Source organism: Alosa alosa, chromosome 18 (assembly GCF_017589495.1).
Source record: "Alosa alosa isolate M-15738 ecotype Scorff River chromosome 18, AALO_Geno_1.1, whole genome shotgun sequence".
NCBI lineage: Eukaryota > Metazoa > Chordata > Actinopteri > Clupeiformes > Clupeidae > Alosa > Alosa alosa.
This window is the reverse complement of record NC_063206.1, coordinates 19230726-19248186: the sequence shown is the minus strand read 5'-3', so window position 1 is coordinate 19248186 and position 17461 is coordinate 19230726. Positions and strand designations below refer to the sequence as shown.

The following is a 17461-nucleotide window of genomic DNA, read 5'->3' as shown; positions in this document are numbered from 1 at the left end:
AATTTACATTTTTTTTACATTTGGAAACTGAAAAGAAAGTATAGCTGATTCGTGTTTGAACAATGGTGGTACAGGTGCGTCGAGATAGTCAGAAAAAGATGAGTCGTGCTGTCCAGCACCTCCAACACAAACAGCTGGCCTCACAACAGGAGGGGAAAAGCATCCGCTTTCCTGAAGGCTGAGAAGTTTTTTCTCTGCACACATTTCCCTCTGAAATCCAAAGTCAAACTAAAAAAAAAAGTAGGCTGGGATGGACTGTGGGACCGGGCCTGTTAATTCCCAGACAGACGGATTATGAGTGGGCATTATTAGGGTCAGTACAGTAACAGTTGAAGCTGATCCACCTTGGTCAAAGCAAAAGTTTTGCAATGCAAAGTTGGCCTCGAGCACTGGTGACACAGGAGTTCAGGGAGAGAGAGAGAGGAGAGAGAGAGGGAGGGAGAGAGAGAAAGAAAGAGAGAGAGATTCGGTGTGTGAGAGAGAGAGACAGACAGAGAGAGTCTACTGTACGTAATATGCCTTCATGCATATTTCTACAGTGATGTGTCCCAACACTTTTCATCCAGAGGTCAGACTAATTTGTTTTTGTAAAAATTAACTTGATTTATTCTGAGAATGTAAAAATTAACTTGATTTATTCTGAGAATGTGCCAGCGGGACAGGCTATTGTGCAACTGTGGAATTTATTCCAAAGGCAAAAAGCAAACAGAATCTTTAGAGTAAGGGTGTCTCGACCGTGTCTCGTGTCTCTCATGCCTGTGGACACGAACTGGCTCTGTTCAATAAACTCACACCACACACTCTCATTCACGTGTATTACTATGGTAGGTAAAATGTCACTTAGAGCTATGACATGAGTGTTTACATCACTTAATACATTTATACTTTTTTTTTACTATGATAAGACACTGATACCTTTCTGCATTTGGAAATTGAGAGGCTTTACTAGTGCTGAGAAAAGTGTGGATGCACTCACCAGTTCTCCACTGGGCACACGTGTTGGTTGTAGAGGGCCATTGCATACCTGTAACCAGAACAACACAAATCCATCATACTCGGCAAAATGACAGGTGAATTAAAGAGTTCATTTACTTTGAAATAAACACCATAAAAGCTCTTGATGGGGGCAATCAATAACTGGCCAATGAGCCGCAACAGCCACACCAACTCCATTACAGCCCTCTGGAGAGGAAGGGAGAGGAGGCGCCAGGAAAAGGAATGAGAGGTCGTAAAGGTTGGGTGAGTTACAGCCAAAGAGGCTACCCTTCCACCTGAGAACAAAGCAGGACCACTGCGTTCGGAAAGCAAGCTGGCACCACCAGGAAGCATTAAGTCCAGCTAATATATCAACCCCACAACTGTTAGCGCTCAAGGCAACTGGAGGCTTTACAGGCTCCGAGGTGACAATCACACTAGGTGTCAATGGGGTGGCACAATGTGAAATAAATTAATAATTACAACAACGATCCTCATTCATTCAAGAATGTTGCTAGGATGATGCTAGGGAGAGGTTGCAAAATAGAGGTTGCAAAATAAAGCCTCCATTAGATGTCCATTATAAGACCCAGTCAAGACTTTATATCATTACAGCGGGGGATTAGTCTTAAATCTATAAACCCAATGACCACCTGATCGACACAATTCATGTGTTGCTTAAATAGAAAAGCATGAAAGAATTTCTATCCCTCACATATCTTACACTCTGTGAATGCACTGTAAGTGCTTTTTTCCAGGGAGTATCTTTCGAGGGAACAGTGTTTGATTGATAAAAGTGTGGCAACCTTGCCACTGAGTTTAGTCTCTGCCTTCTCACGACATGAGCGGTAAAATAAAATGAGCATGGTAAGCTAAACTTGTAACATGTGACCAAAGATCCTTGGTTACTCCCAGCTTCAACCCACTCTGGTGTGACGTTTGCTTGCTGAGTAAACTGAGCTAACTACAGTAGATTACTGAGGGAAATCCTGGGCCGGATTAACCCAGAATTCGGCTTCAAGCCGGTCATCTGACTAAGCGACATTCATGTGGAGGTCCAATGCCCGGCACCAGTGGACCCAGGTCACTGTGACTGTGACTTCATGTAAATGAACTCTGGATCACGATCCGGCGACGACATAAGCTCATGTTGCAGAGGCTTCTCATAATCAATAGTCGGCTATTCCCAGGGGCCATATGTAAAGCGAACGCATGGCCATGCAAGCGGAAGAGCTCTTTATAAATGGCCACTGTCAGTGCAGTCACATAGGCCTGGCCCCAATCATTAATCAGTGGCCTGATCACCTCTGAGCAACCCAAACGCTAACAGCTACACAAAATCCACAGTGCAGTTTGCTTGGCTGTGTTGCACTGACTTATGTGAACACACACAGATGTGCACAGTAAAAAACTAACATATCGATCATACTGAGTTTTATAGACACATTTCGGTAACACTTTACTTGACAGTATCGACATAAGAGCTACATGACACTGTCATGAACGTGTCATAAACAAGTCACATAGTGACATAACGGTTCTGTTATTAAGTGTCATTAAGTTTTTGTCATAACTACGATTAGGATTAGGTTTAGGGTTAAGGTTAGGGTTAGAGTTAGTGGTAAGGGTTAGGACTAGGGTTAGAGGTTAGGGTTAGGGTTCATGTGTCATGACAGTGTCATGTGTTCATGACAGTGTCATGTCACTCTTATGTCAATACTGTCAAGTAAAGTGTAACCCACATTTCTTTTGTGACTAAAAGTAAAAAAAAGTAAAAAAAAGGAAATTGATTTAGACTCATAAATATGGCATACATACACACTGAAAGGAGAGGACATGTGAAAGGTCAGTAGTGGGCTAAAGATTAATTAAGGCTGTTTCTCTCTCTGCCTCTCTCTCTCTCTCTCTAAACAGAGATGGATCACCTGAGACTAGTACTGAGCCCAGCTCTGATGCTGTGAGCAGAAATTACATTTGGTAAACAAACACTCTGCCATCTGCCATCACTGCTGATGTGCATAAACATAGCCACCGTTACCAGGTCACCCTCAACTTGAGTGTTTGAGTGGGAAAGATGAGCAGACACACACACACAGACACACACACACACACACACACACAGGTACACAAGTATACACAAACACACACACACACACACAAATACACATCACAAGCCTACTGTGACGTGGTGACAAAATAAGTTATAACTGAACAATATAGACCACCATGTCAGACCAGATTTACAAGTAGGGAACATGGAATTCAAAACTAGAAAAGCATTTCCTGAAGAAAATACAGTGCATGAAAATGCAAAAATATGATGTAAAATAGCATACAGAGTAAAAACAAACTATATTGGTTGCTAGGTAAATGAAGTTTAATATAGTTGGAATGACTGAACAGTTAAATAGGTGGATAGTTTATATGGTTAAATTATTTGCTAGGTAGATGAGGTCTAATATAGTTGGAATGACTGAACTAGGTAGATTAGGTTTAATATAGTTGGAATGACTGAACAGTTAAATAGGTGGATAGTTTAAATGGTTAAATTATTTAGGTAGATAGTTGACGATAACTAACAGTTGGAATGGCTCTAATGTTTGCTAGCAGTTATGCTAACTATGTTAACAAAGATAATAATGTTAACCAAGTTACTTAACTTAGTTAATTTAGTTAATGTTTTCTAGCAGTTTTTTTAAAAATTTTAATAATGCTAATGTTGTTAACAATGTTAACAATGCTAACTATGTGACTTAGCTAACTTAGCTATCCATTTCTAGCAGTTATGCTAACAATGTTAACGATGCTAACCATGTTACTTAGCTAACTTAGCTAATATTTTCTATTAGTTTTGTCAAAAATGATAACTATTCTAACAATGCTAACTAGCACGCTAACTATGCTAACATGTGACTTAGCTAACTTAGCCTATAATTTTAGTAGTTATATTAACTATGCTAACTAGCATGCTAACAATGTTAAAATGCTAACATGCTAACCATGTGACTTAGCTAACTTAGCTAATAATTTTTAGTAGTTATGCTAACTAGCATCCTAACCTAAATATGCTAACCATGTTACTTAGCTAACCTAGCTAATTATTTTTAGCAGTTATGCTAACTATGCTAACTAGCATGCTAACATGCTAACTATGCTTACCATATTACTTAGCTAACTTTGCTAATCATTTTTAGCAGTTTTGCTAAAAATGTTAACAATGCTAGCAATGCTAACATGCTAACTATGCTAACCATGTTACTTAGCTAACTTAGCTAATCATTTTTAGCAGTTTTGCTAAAAATGTTAACAATGCTAACATGCTAACTATGCTAACCATGCTAACTAGCTACAGTGGGTAGAAGTCATAGTTGAAGACAAGTAACCGTTACAACGGCTGAACAGTTAAAAAGTTCAGTAGTTTAAAGGGTTAAATTGTTTAACAGTGAAATATTGTAGTGAGGACTTTTATTTTGAAACAGTTTTTGGCAGAGAAAGCAGTTGAACAGGGTGTGTAGTCTTAATAGAGCCAGTTTGTATGCTTAAAGCAAAGATCCTTGATTACTAGCAAGATAGAGCAACGTAATTCGTTACTATGGGAGCAAAATGGGACAGTTCCGGTCTGCATAAGTGGGAGTGTCACCTTACGTCACTAAATAAACTTTCTCTCTTAATAAGCAATAAGAACAGATAAACATAATTGTGTTTACAATATCATTGTCTATAATCATGTATGATACCAATGAATCATTCTTTAGGACATGATATAAATAATTTAATTAGTCATGTGTACCGAGCTAGCTAGCTAGCTAGCGCTAACAAAGCGCCATACAAGTGGATGGGAGTAGCTATGGCAATACAGATATGCTAACAAGTGACTAGTAGTTGAAGGACTTCGCTTAAACTTAATATACTGTTCCAAATTCGCTTGAGTATAAACTATCCAGTTTAACTAATGTCAGTAATGTTATTCAGCTAATTGTCATTTCAAAGAAATTACACTTCTCTGTTTAAAATGTTACCTTAGCTAAGAGGCTAGCTAGCATGCTAGCAACTGGACAGTAACTGGCAGCAGCATGGTCTGATATTAAGTTATTTTATTACAAATCCGAACACTAAAGAATTACACTTTTAGGCTTGAAATGATCCCAAACACTTACAGATTATGACAAAATGTTCCAAAAAACCCTCAACAAATCCAGAAAGACATAATGACCAATTTATTGGTAAAATTCCACAAGTCTCCATTGACATTAGTGCAGCGAGGGTTTACTCTGGTCTGCATAAAGGGGATTCCCCCCACCCCTTGCAATGTCGAGCGAAATTGTAGCCGAGCGTTTAGCCTCTCGCTCCGCTTTAACCCTCTCTGCTTAAAGCCTGAGACTGGCAGTTGATCCAGGTGGCCTGGCCACCTGGCAGAAGATTCTAATTGCTGTGATGTCATAAAGGGCAATGTTAAGTCAATGGGAAAATTTTTATAGTTTTTAATTAATAGTTTAAAAAGTATAAAAGTTACAAAGTTGAAAAATACAAAGCCCACATGTCCTAAGTAAGACCTACGTAACATAGCTTGAATGAAGTTTCTACGTTAAACAATTGAAGCTGCATTAACTGCGTTAGAAGGAAGAATAAGAAGCCTAGGAAGAACAGTACAGTGCATTTTCATGCAACCCTTCAAACATGCATGCTTCGGAGAAAACACAGTGACAACAAACTCAGTCATAACTAATATAGAAATCGATTATTTCCCCCGGGGAGGATAAGCCCTTTATAACCGAATTGTCCATTTTTTACATAATTATGTAATCAGGAAGATCAGTAAATTGTCTGTAAAATATCTAAATACAAAGAGATACATTTATCCTTATAGAAATCACTGAGTGAAAATCTGAGAGCATGCACAAAGCACAAACAACCCTAAAACACTACAACACCGTGCACTCAGGTGTGGAAGAGCACATCTGCATTTCCCTTCTATAGTAGCCTTTGGCACTGCCTGCTCAAAACTGTAAAGTAAAGAACACAAACTCATGGAAAACAGATGGTAGAACTCTCTTTCTCACCAATCCCTCCACCCTGTCTTACGTAACACCACAGAAGGGCATATTCAGAGCCCGCCCTCCCCTCACAGAAATCGACCAGACCCCAGACAGATGTGGGCCCCTCTACCTTGAAGGGGCACAGCCCTGGAGGGTAAATATATGTGTCCCTATGTATGTATGGTTTGTGAAAAGGTGTGTGTGTGTGTGTGTGTGTGTGTGTGTGTGTGTGTGTGTGTGTGTGTGTGCATTTACATGTATGAGTATTTGCATTTATGCATGTGTGTGTGAGTGTATGCGTGTTTGTGTGTGTATGTATGGGTGTGTGTGTGTGTGTGTGTGTGTTTTACACATATGAGTAAGTGTGTATGTTGGGGGGGGCATCCTGTCAGGCATGACATGACCAGTGCGGCCCACCTTTACTTTTAAAACCCCGTGTCCTGCCCCTGTGTCCCTCACACGGCCCACACCCTGGGATCAGCCCCCCTCACAGGAAGACGCCCCCCAGGGAAGAATGACCTGTGCTGCACCAACACAACCCAGGAGGGACAATAGCACTCACAACTAAACAAATCTAAACAAACCAACTGCACGGTGCCATGCAGCCTTTATTTGATCTAAACTGCCTATGTCACTTTGACCCACTAAAAGAGACGTTGACGTTTCCACGTTCAGAGGTTATTGTTGGAATGTGCTTAGTTTACTTTAAATTGGTGCTGTTTGTTTCTTCTCAGCAAGCTTCTGCAAAATTATTTTCCAAGAACACTTCTTTACGCAAGCGCTGGTGAGAATAACAGTGTAGATTAAGTCTGAGTGAATGCATACCACACTGGTGTTTACACATTTAGGCTAAATCCAGATCCACCCAAATACAAAACTCTGGGTTTGAGATTTGCTAACTTGCAGGGGCCTAAAAAAAGGATTGACCACATGTTCCCGTGCTCCTGGCTGACATTAGGAAAATCTACGTACACGCATATATTTCCATGGAAACTTACAGAGACTTGCGGAAAGCAGCAAGTGGTTGCAGTACTTCAAAATGGTCACATATTCCCTTTTAATCAGGAGGAATGTTGAACTCCGCAAAGTCCATGTGGCTTATGTAACCGTAATAGTAAGACAAGTCAAACAGCATACAGTGTGTCTACTAGCAAAATAAGCCAAAGAGGCCACTTTTTATTTCAACAATGTTTTTGCCTTGTTGTTGGTGTTTGACAGGAACATGTTCCACATGTAAAGAGAATCAGGCCGTTTCAGACAGAAGACCTCTTTGATGGGTGAAGAGATAGTAGCATGACAGAGGCATTTTCCCAATGAAGAATCGGAGAATATCTGAGAACTGAGTATGACCACCTGTTGGTGCACCATGGGTGAGGGAGAAAGTAGCTAGGGAAGTGCTTTTGAGACAGACTGGGCCTTTTCTTTCATACACACAGTCCCTCATTTGATCCATGGTCTGGTCTCTCATGTTTGCCACTGTTTCCCCTCCCATTCGATTCTCTCACATTCCTCCTGCATCTCTTTCTCTCTTCCTCCCATTTCTGCTAAAAGAAAACCTGCCTCCTTTCCCACCCGCCTTTCTCTCTCCTTACCCCTCTCCCTCTCTCTCTCCCACCTTCCTCTCTTTCTCTCTCTATAAAGTCAGGATGAGAGTATGGAACTCCTGAGTAAGCTCTACACCCCTGGGCTCGCCTAGCATCAGTGCCGTCGCTGGGCTTTATGTAAGGGGTCACGCCTCGCTGGCTCAGGGAGAGGCCCTGACCAGACCGGCCTCTGCCACCGCACCACACCACACACGGTGGCAGCCGCCGACGTCACAGAAAGAGGGCCCTCCACTTCCTGCTGTGCTCGCGGGGCCATGAGGAGTATTGCACAAGGGAACCCTGCAGGGTGAACAACCACACCCACTCAGACACCAACCTGTCCCGTTAGCCTCCCCTCATCGTCAATGGCAACCGCCCTCCCCCAATGCAGGAGAAGGGCAGAAAAAGAGAGAATGGGGGAGGGGGGAAGGAGCAGCACACACACCCCTCCCATTTGCCTGCCAGGGCTGCATTCTTGAGTGGCACTGATCACAGAGTTGGGACTAGACTCCTGCCGGGTTCACAGCCAAACAGGTGGACAACCCCCTCCTCCTGCCCTCGTTATCCTGCATCAACGCACCCAGAACCCTGCCCATCCCCCATTGGGCTGCTCCTGGACCCTCTACTCACCTTCTCGTTCCTCCCCATTTCTCTTCCCTTCAACTCTCTATTCTTCCAGTTTTCCTCTCCACTTTTACCCATCTCATTGCATTAACACTGAAAAACCTGAGGCCAGTCTCGGTCCAACGTCCACATGCAGTATAGAAGAACTATCTCCTTCTCTTCAGCTATAATGTGATACCTCCATAAGACAAGAAGAGACCTGAGGTTGGTTCAAGTTCAGGCAAGCTGTGACCACATCTGATGACTATGATGGGTTCACCAACATGACAGGTTTGAACATTCAAATATCCACAATTTAAGCGTCAGCTATATAACACCTACATGACCTTGGCTTAGCTCATCTTTCTGCTAGAGGCCATACGCCATCTTCTCATCCAGTTCAACAGCCACTACATCACAAATTAGTGCGATGCCAAGGCTACTGTCCATGTACTGTAGATGAAGGCAGAGGGGACTCGCGCCAAACAAACAATCACCACGGTTACCGTGGGAAGCCAGTCAGACCCCATGTCCCAAAGAATGCAAGCTTTTCTTTAAAAGGTCTGAGACTTCCAAACCATACTGTATGTGCACACGGGTGTGTGTGTGTGTGTGTGTGTGTGTACAGTGTGTGTGTGTGTGTGTGTGTGTGTGTGCGCGCGAGAGAGAGAGAAAGGGGGAGATAAAAGAAAAGGGTAGCTGACCACAAGGCCTAACAGAAACATTTGTCTCTGTAAACGCCGCAAAAGCCGTCCATGACAGGCCATAAAACAGTTGCAACATCACGGTCCGGATTCAATTCGCACTGAGACGCCAGCAGTAAATCACTCGGGGATCTTAGTGAAAACGGAGCTAAAAAGGACGATAACTCACACGACCCATATTCCAGTAATGGTCAAGGCTGGTAGGCTGACAGGTACTATCATCCAAAGAGACATCTCCGACGCTCGTTCGTCACCAGCTCCTCCGGAGAGACTCCTTTCCTTTTGCGCCTTCGCCAGCCTCGCTGTCGTTGCTCATCAATTGGCATTTAAGTTCTTGACCAGACCATTTCCAAATCACGTTTTCGTAACTTTGTTTCGAAGTGACGTCTCCTCCTGCATGAGATGCACACAACATTTCACTCGCTTAGGTACAGTTGCCTAAGGGTTAATTACCACAGTTGCATATAATCATCTTTCGATACTATTGTTATATTCGTCGATGAAAAGCAACAAGACATGGAAATCAACAAAACAGTACTTTCCGACTAAATTTTCAGCAAAATGGCTGAATGGCAACGGTATGGCAAGTTAACGTAAGCTAGCGACTCGTGTCATTGTGATGTGGTGCCACTTTTACATAAGTTAGACTATTCGTGGATGCTCACTTACACTCGGTCTATCCAATATCCTGCGTCCTGTTTCTCTTTTCCGAGGGTCTCCTTCCTTCTTTTCGTCTAGATCTGTGGTCTATCCTAGGATGGAGGACGGAGCAGAGGACTGGATATATCTCAACCGGTTATCCCAGCCTTACCTTCCTCCGAAACACAATTATGCCCTTCTAAATCACAACGAATCGTTGCTGGCAGTTTCAGATCTTCTCTGGCGCCTCATTCATACTGAAAAACAATTTCCGTCCGTCCCTCCAGTTCTCTCCAACCCGGTCCTCTGTTCAGTGAGGAGGAGCGTGAGTGTGCATGTAGCCTGTCCCCGTGTGCTAAGTTTAGATTTCAGCGCCGTGTGGAGGGCCCATGCGGTTAAAACAGCCAGATGTTTGCTCTCACCTCCTCCTCATTCCACCATTTGCATTGTTAAAAGGCGCCGTAAACAAGAGGTGTATGCAAGTGTGCTGTATGGTTCAAGCACAATTCATTTCTTGCATTTTGTTCTACTGCTTGTGTGTTCATTTTCTCTTTAAATTTAGTTCATGATACAAGCTCATTTTCTTTTGTCTTCAACGATGTAATTTTAATCGACATTCTTCATATTTAACAACACTCATCTGTCTGATTAAAGTAACAGTGCTTGAAAAAATGCAAAAAGCATTTAGGTCTATGTATTCTCTGTTCTTGAGTATGGTAAACTGAGTGAAATTGTAGCTGTGCATTTGATCTCTTTCTCTCTCTCTCTCTTGCCCTCAAACAAATAAACAAACTATCAAATTAACTTACTACGTTTTATTATCAAAGGCAAACACTTTCTAGAGTCATCTGTGATTGTTTTATCATTAATCCTTTAAATAAAACAAAATACAACGAGTTTATGTGTTCTCTGTTCTTATGCTCCAGGGAGGAATATATTATAACATTTGAATTAAAATGTATACCACTGTATTTGAATCATGACTTTGTTGTTACAAGTCTGAAACCATTTTGGTGATTAACAAATAGGCCTACTACAAAGAGTGCCTCTAAGTCTAGCAACAATCCACTCAGCTCTAGATGGTAGTCTACTTGCTCCACCTAGTGGTTGACTTGGTCATCAACTATGGGAGGACCATAATTGTCAAAGCTCAAAATTTACCTATTGAAGCCAATCTTTATTCAACTCCGAAAATGGCAGCATCAACAGTCACTAGAATAATGTGTGACATTATCTTGAAATCCATAGTGAAAAGGGTAACCTGTGTATTATGACACTATTGTATATCATGGCAGTGAACTATCAATTATCAATATTTTGGGTGAAATGTTTGCTGTTGAGCCTAACACCTGTTGGCCTACTATGCATGTTTTGTATTTTAAATGATAATGATAAACAACAACATTAAAGCATTTGGTAGATGCAGTGTTACATAAGTATACATTCAACATTAGCTACATTATATTTTATATAAAAATATGATAGTGATGCGATTCCCACTCATCATCGGATCACCTTTTAAGTCCCAAATCCTTGTGTCTGCAGTGATGCACAGCTGTGGCCACTCACAGCTTCACAGTGGTGCCATAACCCCACACTCCAAACCCAGGATAGAGTGGTTCGGTGAAGGTAGTCTGCACCTTGTGTAGAAGCACCATGGGGTCTGCCACACTGTAAAATGCCAGCGTACCCGCCCTGTGGTCCAGGTAGACGCCCACCGTCATCGAGCCAGGAACTGGGATGTTGGCGGTCTTGCCGTTGTGCGTGAAGCTGAACTTGGCGTCCGAGCAGTAGAGGCTCCAGGAGTGGTCGTTCCAGCCGAAGCTGCACTCGTTCCCGTTGCCCTTGCGGCCGAGCCCGCGGTAGGTCACGGCGATGTCCACTTCGGAGCCGCTCCAGTCCACCTCCCAGTAGCAGCGCTTTCCCATCAGGCCTTGGGTGCACAGCACCTGCTGCCAGTGGTTGAAGCGGTCAGGGTGATCGGCGTACGGGTTAAGTTCGGTGGTCATTTTCACTGCTGTGTTGCCGCGCGACAGACGGAGGCTCTTATGCGCTGTGCTGGCGTCCAGGGTTGGCTGACAGGAGTCTGTGAAATGAGAATGGGAGATTATGTACAGTTGCTTCTACATGAATGTTCTTTGGTGAGATAAAGTCTGCATACTTAAAATATTTGCCCAGATTTGAGAGTGCAAATGGTTCATTTTCTCACCAGTTTGCTGTTTTTAATCTTCAGCACTTCAATTAAACCTTACCTTACAGTTACTGGGTGAGTACGGAGAGTGTTTTCTTTTCAATTATGAATGAATACTTTTTAAAAAGCCTGTTTGTAATTATCGACACTTATTTTAATATGACTACAATACTGAGTCTGTCTTTGGTCATGGTCTTGTCTTGGTCTCGGTTTAGGTGGTCTTGACTACATTACTGCACTGAGCTACTGAACAACTGAGCTCTCTGTTAAGATACAGAGCTTAGCCACAGACACCTTCCCTTGATACAATAACTAATCATGACATGTTAGTTTTTCTCATTCAGGTATAGGCAACACTGTTCTGTCACTGTAACAGAGATGGCTCTGTGTGGTGGATGAGGATGTGAATAGAATGAGGTTGAATGATGTTTTAGTAAAAAAACAAAACTGTATCAAAAACTTCCCTTTGGCATGTGCTCATTCATCAAAGTGACAAAGAGGAATTTCTACAGTTGCAGAACAAAAACTGGTTCCACAGAAACCGGACATCAGTCACGATGTAGATGCGCCACCCACTTGTTTCACACGTGCATGCAAACAATAGACATGTTCTTCATAGGTCATAGGTAAAGCCCATACTTACACTGCAAGAACTCCTCCCGTGTCCTTGGCTCCAGAGTTTGGAGGATACGTACATCATTTACTGCCAAATGGAAATGTACAGACTCAGAGACAGTCTTAGAGAGATGGACAGGGTGGTGGAAACAGTAGCATTGTAAAGTTGTTCAGTATAGAGTTTGTCAAAAAAGCAAAGATGGCTTTAATCATCATGTATGACTGTTTGGTTACATTTTACTTGACAGTATAGACATAAGAGTGACATGACACTGTCATGAACGTGTCATAAACAAGTCATAAACGCTTCTGTGACATAACGTTTCTGTTCGGCAAAACATTCGGTTTTTGTCATAACAAATTAGGATTAGGGTTAGGGTTAGGGTTAGGATTAGGGTTAGAGTTAGGGTTCATGTGTCATGACAGTGTCATGTGTTCATGACAGTGTCATGTCACTCTTATGTCGATACTGTCAAGTAAAGTGTTAACGACTGTTTTTTACTGTGACTGTGTCACTCATACATTTTGAGAGTGCATGCCACCGGATATTCACACCTGACCTACCTGTTGAACTGATTTTTGCCATCTCCACTTTGCCCACTTCCTCTAGTTGAGCTTTCAGTTCACCAATGGCTCTCTTGGTGGGCTCAAAGGAGAAGGACGGGGCCAGGGCCACTTTAGTCAAATCCTCATAACCCGACGCAGCTGAGAGGGACTGCCAGCTCTGAGAGACACAGCCAGGAGGGAATTTCCCCATGAGTTCCATGAAATATTGTATACAGGGAGCAAACTGATACACTAGTACAGTATCTACATATATGACCATATTATAATAATTTCAGATCATGAGGAAGGGGAAAATAAGCTATGTAAATGGATTTCACTGATATTCTCCACGTGGCCATGTAGGCGAACAACACACAAGAACTAAAAATAAGCAAAAAAACAAAAAACAAAACAGAAATTTTAGACCTCACCAACAGGAAATGGATGTGGTCATCTGAGTGTGACAGCATCTCCAGGTCGTTGTGCCTCTTGCGCAGCAGCATGATCTCCTCTTCCATGCGGTCAAGGTGAGACTCGGCGCGGCCCACCACGGACCTCTCTTGTGCGCGGATCAGCTGCTTCGTCTCCGCATGGTGCCGCTGCAGGGCCTGAATCAGCTCGGTGAACACTCGCTCATTCTCCTCCAGGACAAGTTGTGCCGAGTTCTGAGAGAGAAAGGATGATAATCTTAGTAAACTTTAAACTTTAATCTTTAAACTTTCGGATGACATCAAAAAGGCCCCAACTGTAGCCAGTTTTAAATCTAGACTTAAGACCAAACTGTTCTCAGATGCTTTCTGCTAACTGTGCCGAGTTACAAATTCTGAATCTGCCTTGATAATTATTCTACCTTGTCTTTTATTACTTTTTTTACTACTTTTGCCTTTGTTTTTGCTTACTAATTATTCTTTATTTTTAAATTATTTTACCTTGTGTTTTACCTTGTTTTCTTTTTATTATGATCTTTACCTTTTAACTATTATTTGACTATATTGCCCTTCTATGCTTTTATTTGTTATTATTGTTTGGTTTTGTTTATATAAAGCACATTGAATGACTTCTGTGTATGAAATGCGCTATATAAATTAACTTGACTTGACTTGACTAGTAAGTAAGTATGTATAGTAAGTATGTAGGTAAGTAAGTAGGTATATATAATCTTTTGGTCCCGTGAGGGAAATTTGGTCTCTGCTTTTATCCCAATCCGTGAATTAGTGAAACACACTCAGCACACAGTGAACACACAGTGAGGTGAAGCACACACTAATCCCGGGCGAGTGAGCTGCCTGCAACAACAGCTGGCTTCGGGGAGCAGTGAGGGGTTAGGTGCCTTGCTCAAGGGCACTTTAGCCGTGCCTACTGGTCGGGGTTCAAACCGGCAACCCTCCGGTTACAAATCCGAAGCACTAACCAGTAGGCCACAGCTGCCCCAATTGTTGGCCCTAAACTAGGCAGGTTTAGTTAACACAAATATATTTTTGAGGCAGGAACGATTGCTGGCCATCACTCTGGCCTTGTGCTCACTTTTTTGACGGATTGAGTGGCTTGGCTAAGGGTAGTCTAGCAACTCTCCGTTGGCTTGCGAGCTGGAAAAACCAAACTTCGGTCAGGCCAATCACATCGTGTATAGAGTCGGTGGACGGGCTTAACATAACATGACGGCGAGTTGCGACGGTTCAGTGTGAATTCCCTGCTACTTGAAAACAAAGAAGATGGATGCTGCTGCTGGTGAATCGCGACTCGAGTTAAGCTTTTTTTTTAAGTTGGCAAAAGTTTAATCAACTAGCCAACTAGCTCCGCTGGTGGGAAAATGCATGGGACTTATGAGCTGTAGCTATCCTAATGCGTGCAGAGGGAATTTGAAAGACAACTGTTCCCTCGGATTGAGCACTGCCAATGGTGAGTTCCCAGACCCTACATCTTGATGTGGGTCTGGCTCATCAGGCTATGGCTTAGCCACTCTAAAATGTTGATATTGTTCTCTGTTAACCATTTCTTGCCTTGTTTGGCTGTACGTTTTGGATCATTGTGTGGTTTAATGGTCCAATGCCGTCTATTGGGGTATGTCTGTCACTGCCAGATCTTTCCCCCAAGAATCATAATGTAGCCTCTTGTTTTAGTGTTACTGTTTACTTTGAGAAGGCCATCAGGTCCCCCTGGTTGAAAAATATCCCAAAATATTTTGAAATGGACTTGAAATGGACATGGCGTCATTTGGGTTTAATGCTTCTATTTTTTATTCCAATCTCAGGCCATGTCCCTGGGTCAAAAAAATCCAGCGAAAGCTAAATTCTTTATCCAGGTGTGCCGTTATAAAGGTAAAGCTGAGTTATGCATGTTTGGAGAAGAGCGATCCATGATCACCATCCATAATGACCAAGTGGGAGGGAGTGATAGCAAAGAATCGTTCCTGCCTCAAAACCTGGAAAAAAGTTGCAGTCTAGAATCATTGTGGAGACATGGAGAGGCTTGGTTAACCTGACCCTAGCCAGATGAATTTCGCTCCGGAGCTATAGCGGAACGAAATTCATCTGGCTAGGGTCAGGTTAAGGCTTGGTAGGCATTATAAGAACCATTTTGAGAGCTATTAATGCAAATACAAATGTTTCCACTGATTATTTAAAAAGGGTATGAATAATTTTGGACATGACATTTTTCATAACAATTTAAAAAAGATGAAAAAGCTTCTTTTTTATTCAATGTTTCTACCACATTGTTTTACAACCTTTAGCCATGTGGCAGTGTCATTTTCAGTAAGAATCAATATTTGCCAGGGGTATCGGATCGCCCTAGCCTAATCTAGACGCACCCTAGTCTAGTCTAGTCTATATATATACACACACACACACACACATATAATAATATATATATACACACACATAAAGAACATACAATGCCTTAAATTGTGTAACCTTATCAAAATATCCTCAAAATATCATTTTAGGTTACACTATAGCCTACAAAAGGTCAAAGTGTCACATATATGTCAGCCTAAATACCACATTCTGGCAAAAAATGTGCTTAAAGTAGGCCTTAAATTAAATGGTGCAACTGACCTTGTGAGATTCCACGGCCTGTCTGAGCTCCTGCCATCTTTTTACTCTGTCCTCGATTTTCTCCTGTGACATCATCAACTTGGCCGCTAATTGTTTCTGCAAGAAAACAACACATTAATAAACAAAATTGTGAAAGACAGTTTTAAGGCATGTTGACTTCACTGTCCACACAGCAATGCCACTGACCTCTTTTTCAGTCCTCTCAGCCGCAGCGGAAACAATGTCATGTTTTTTGTGCTCATCCATTAGACACATGACACAAACGCACGACTGGTCAGTACGGCAGAAGACTTCCCGAAGCTTGTCATGCTCGGCGCAGATTTCCTCCCGCAGCTGTCCGGTGGCGGTCACTAGCTTGTGCTTCATGAAAGCTGGGTACTCGTAGTGAGAGTAGAGGTGAGTCTCGCAGTACGAGGCCAGGCATGTCAGACAAGATTTGACGGCCTTAGACTTCTTTCCCATGCAGAAATCGCACAAGACAGTCCCGGAGTCTAAACGATCGCTAAGCCTTGAACTCGGTCGAACAGCTCGGGGTGTTGACCTCCGCGGTTTTTCCAGAGTGCTGTATCTATCCTTGTCCATTCTGCTGCTGCTTCGCGACATCTTGACACTACTATACTAGGATTCTAGGATAGGACAAATTCTAGGATACTACAGAGGCAGTGTGGACATTGCTCCACTGAGAGGAATCTGGTTTCAATGAAACCCTATGTCACCTGCCCTTATATTTAAGAATGTCAGGAATGTGAAACTCTATAGTTTAACCGGTATTTCAGGTTCGGAACACAGGTGTGTGGCGTGGAAGAATTTTACAACTCTTCCTCTGCCTAAGACTAACTGCAAGTAGGGCCTAGGCTAAATAAACAAAAGAAACGTCACTATTTTCCAGCCAGCATTTTAGGCCTACATACATTTAGCACACTGATGTGATGGCTCTGCATTAGGCTACTTCAACTGCAGTTTTGGAGGAATTATTTGCAATATTTTGGACATGAAAAAAAACCGAATTGCACTAGATAGTAGGCTAGGCTATTGCACTTTATTGCAGGAATGCAATATTTTGGGCACATACATATTGTAGCCCATATTGTAGCCTACCTACTCCATTTTACTTGTCAAGTATAACTGCAGTTGTTTTGTTACATGTTTCCAGTTATTTTCTTTTCTGAGGGGATAATCCTTAATTTGACTCGAACACATTTAAACTAGTCTGCCACCAAACAACAACATTATGAAAACAATGATAATTCAATGACAAGATTCCAGTCAGATGAAGATGTGTATACTCCCATGGACCTTAAATATTTTAAGCATCAAACATTCTTCCACAAACAAACAAACAACAAAAAACAACAGTCTGATTTGATATGTTTGGAACACAGGAATCAGCCTATATGCATTTGTAATTTGAATTTCAACATTTTCATTTGTTTGCATTGCAATAATGGCTTTTCTGGAGACAGGCCCAGAACCGATATTGCTTAGAGCGTGCCCCTTCCACTTGAGGTAGGTG

The 17461-nt window shown here is 42.2% G+C and overlaps 2 protein-coding genes across 2 annotated transcripts in view; both read right to left on the bottom strand.

Annotated features, from left to right (window-relative positions):
- Positions 1-9836, bottom strand: part of zgc:154058 (Transmembrane protein 150A-like) — a 35132-nt gene extending 25296 nt beyond the window's left edge. Inside the window, exons 1-3 of the mRNA XM_048269560.1 lie at positions 9571-9836; positions 9071-9294; positions 977-1024 (exon numbers count right to left, since the gene is read on the bottom strand). Coding sequence (XP_048125517.1) covers positions 977-1024; positions 9071-9135 — 113 coding nt within the window. The 5' untranslated portion in view covers positions 9136-9294; positions 9571-9836. The remainder of the gene's footprint in view (positions 1-976; positions 1025-9070; positions 9295-9570) is intronic.
- Positions 9837-10170: 334 nt separating this feature from the next.
- Positions 10171-16622, bottom strand: ftr14l (finTRIM family, member 14-like). The gene is made up of 6 exons (XM_048269544.1): positions 16135-16622; positions 15949-16044; positions 13324-13557; positions 12911-13070; positions 12375-12434; positions 10171-11626 (listed from the first exon to the last, which is right to left on the bottom strand). The coding sequence occupies exons 1-6, from the start codon at positions 16549-16551 to the stop codon at positions 11106-11108; spliced, it is 1488 nt and encodes a 495-aa protein (XP_048125501.1). The 5' UTR covers positions 16552-16622; the 3' UTR covers positions 10171-11105.
- Between the last annotated feature and the right edge of the window lie 839 nt (positions 16623-17461).

Coding starts and splice junctions, on each gene's coding strand:
- ftr14l (XM_048269544.1), bottom strand. CDS start 16,551: ATGTCGCGAAGCAGCAGCAGAATGGACAAGGATAGATACAGCACTCTG. Junction 16,045..16,134: donor CTGAGAGGACTGAAAAAGAG/GTCAGTGGCATT, acceptor GTTTTCTTGCAG/AAACAATTAGCGGCCAAGTT. Junction 11,627..12,374: donor ACGGGAGGAGTTCTTGCAGT/GTAAGTATGGGC, acceptor CTCATTTCACAG/ACTCCTGTCAGCCAACCCTG.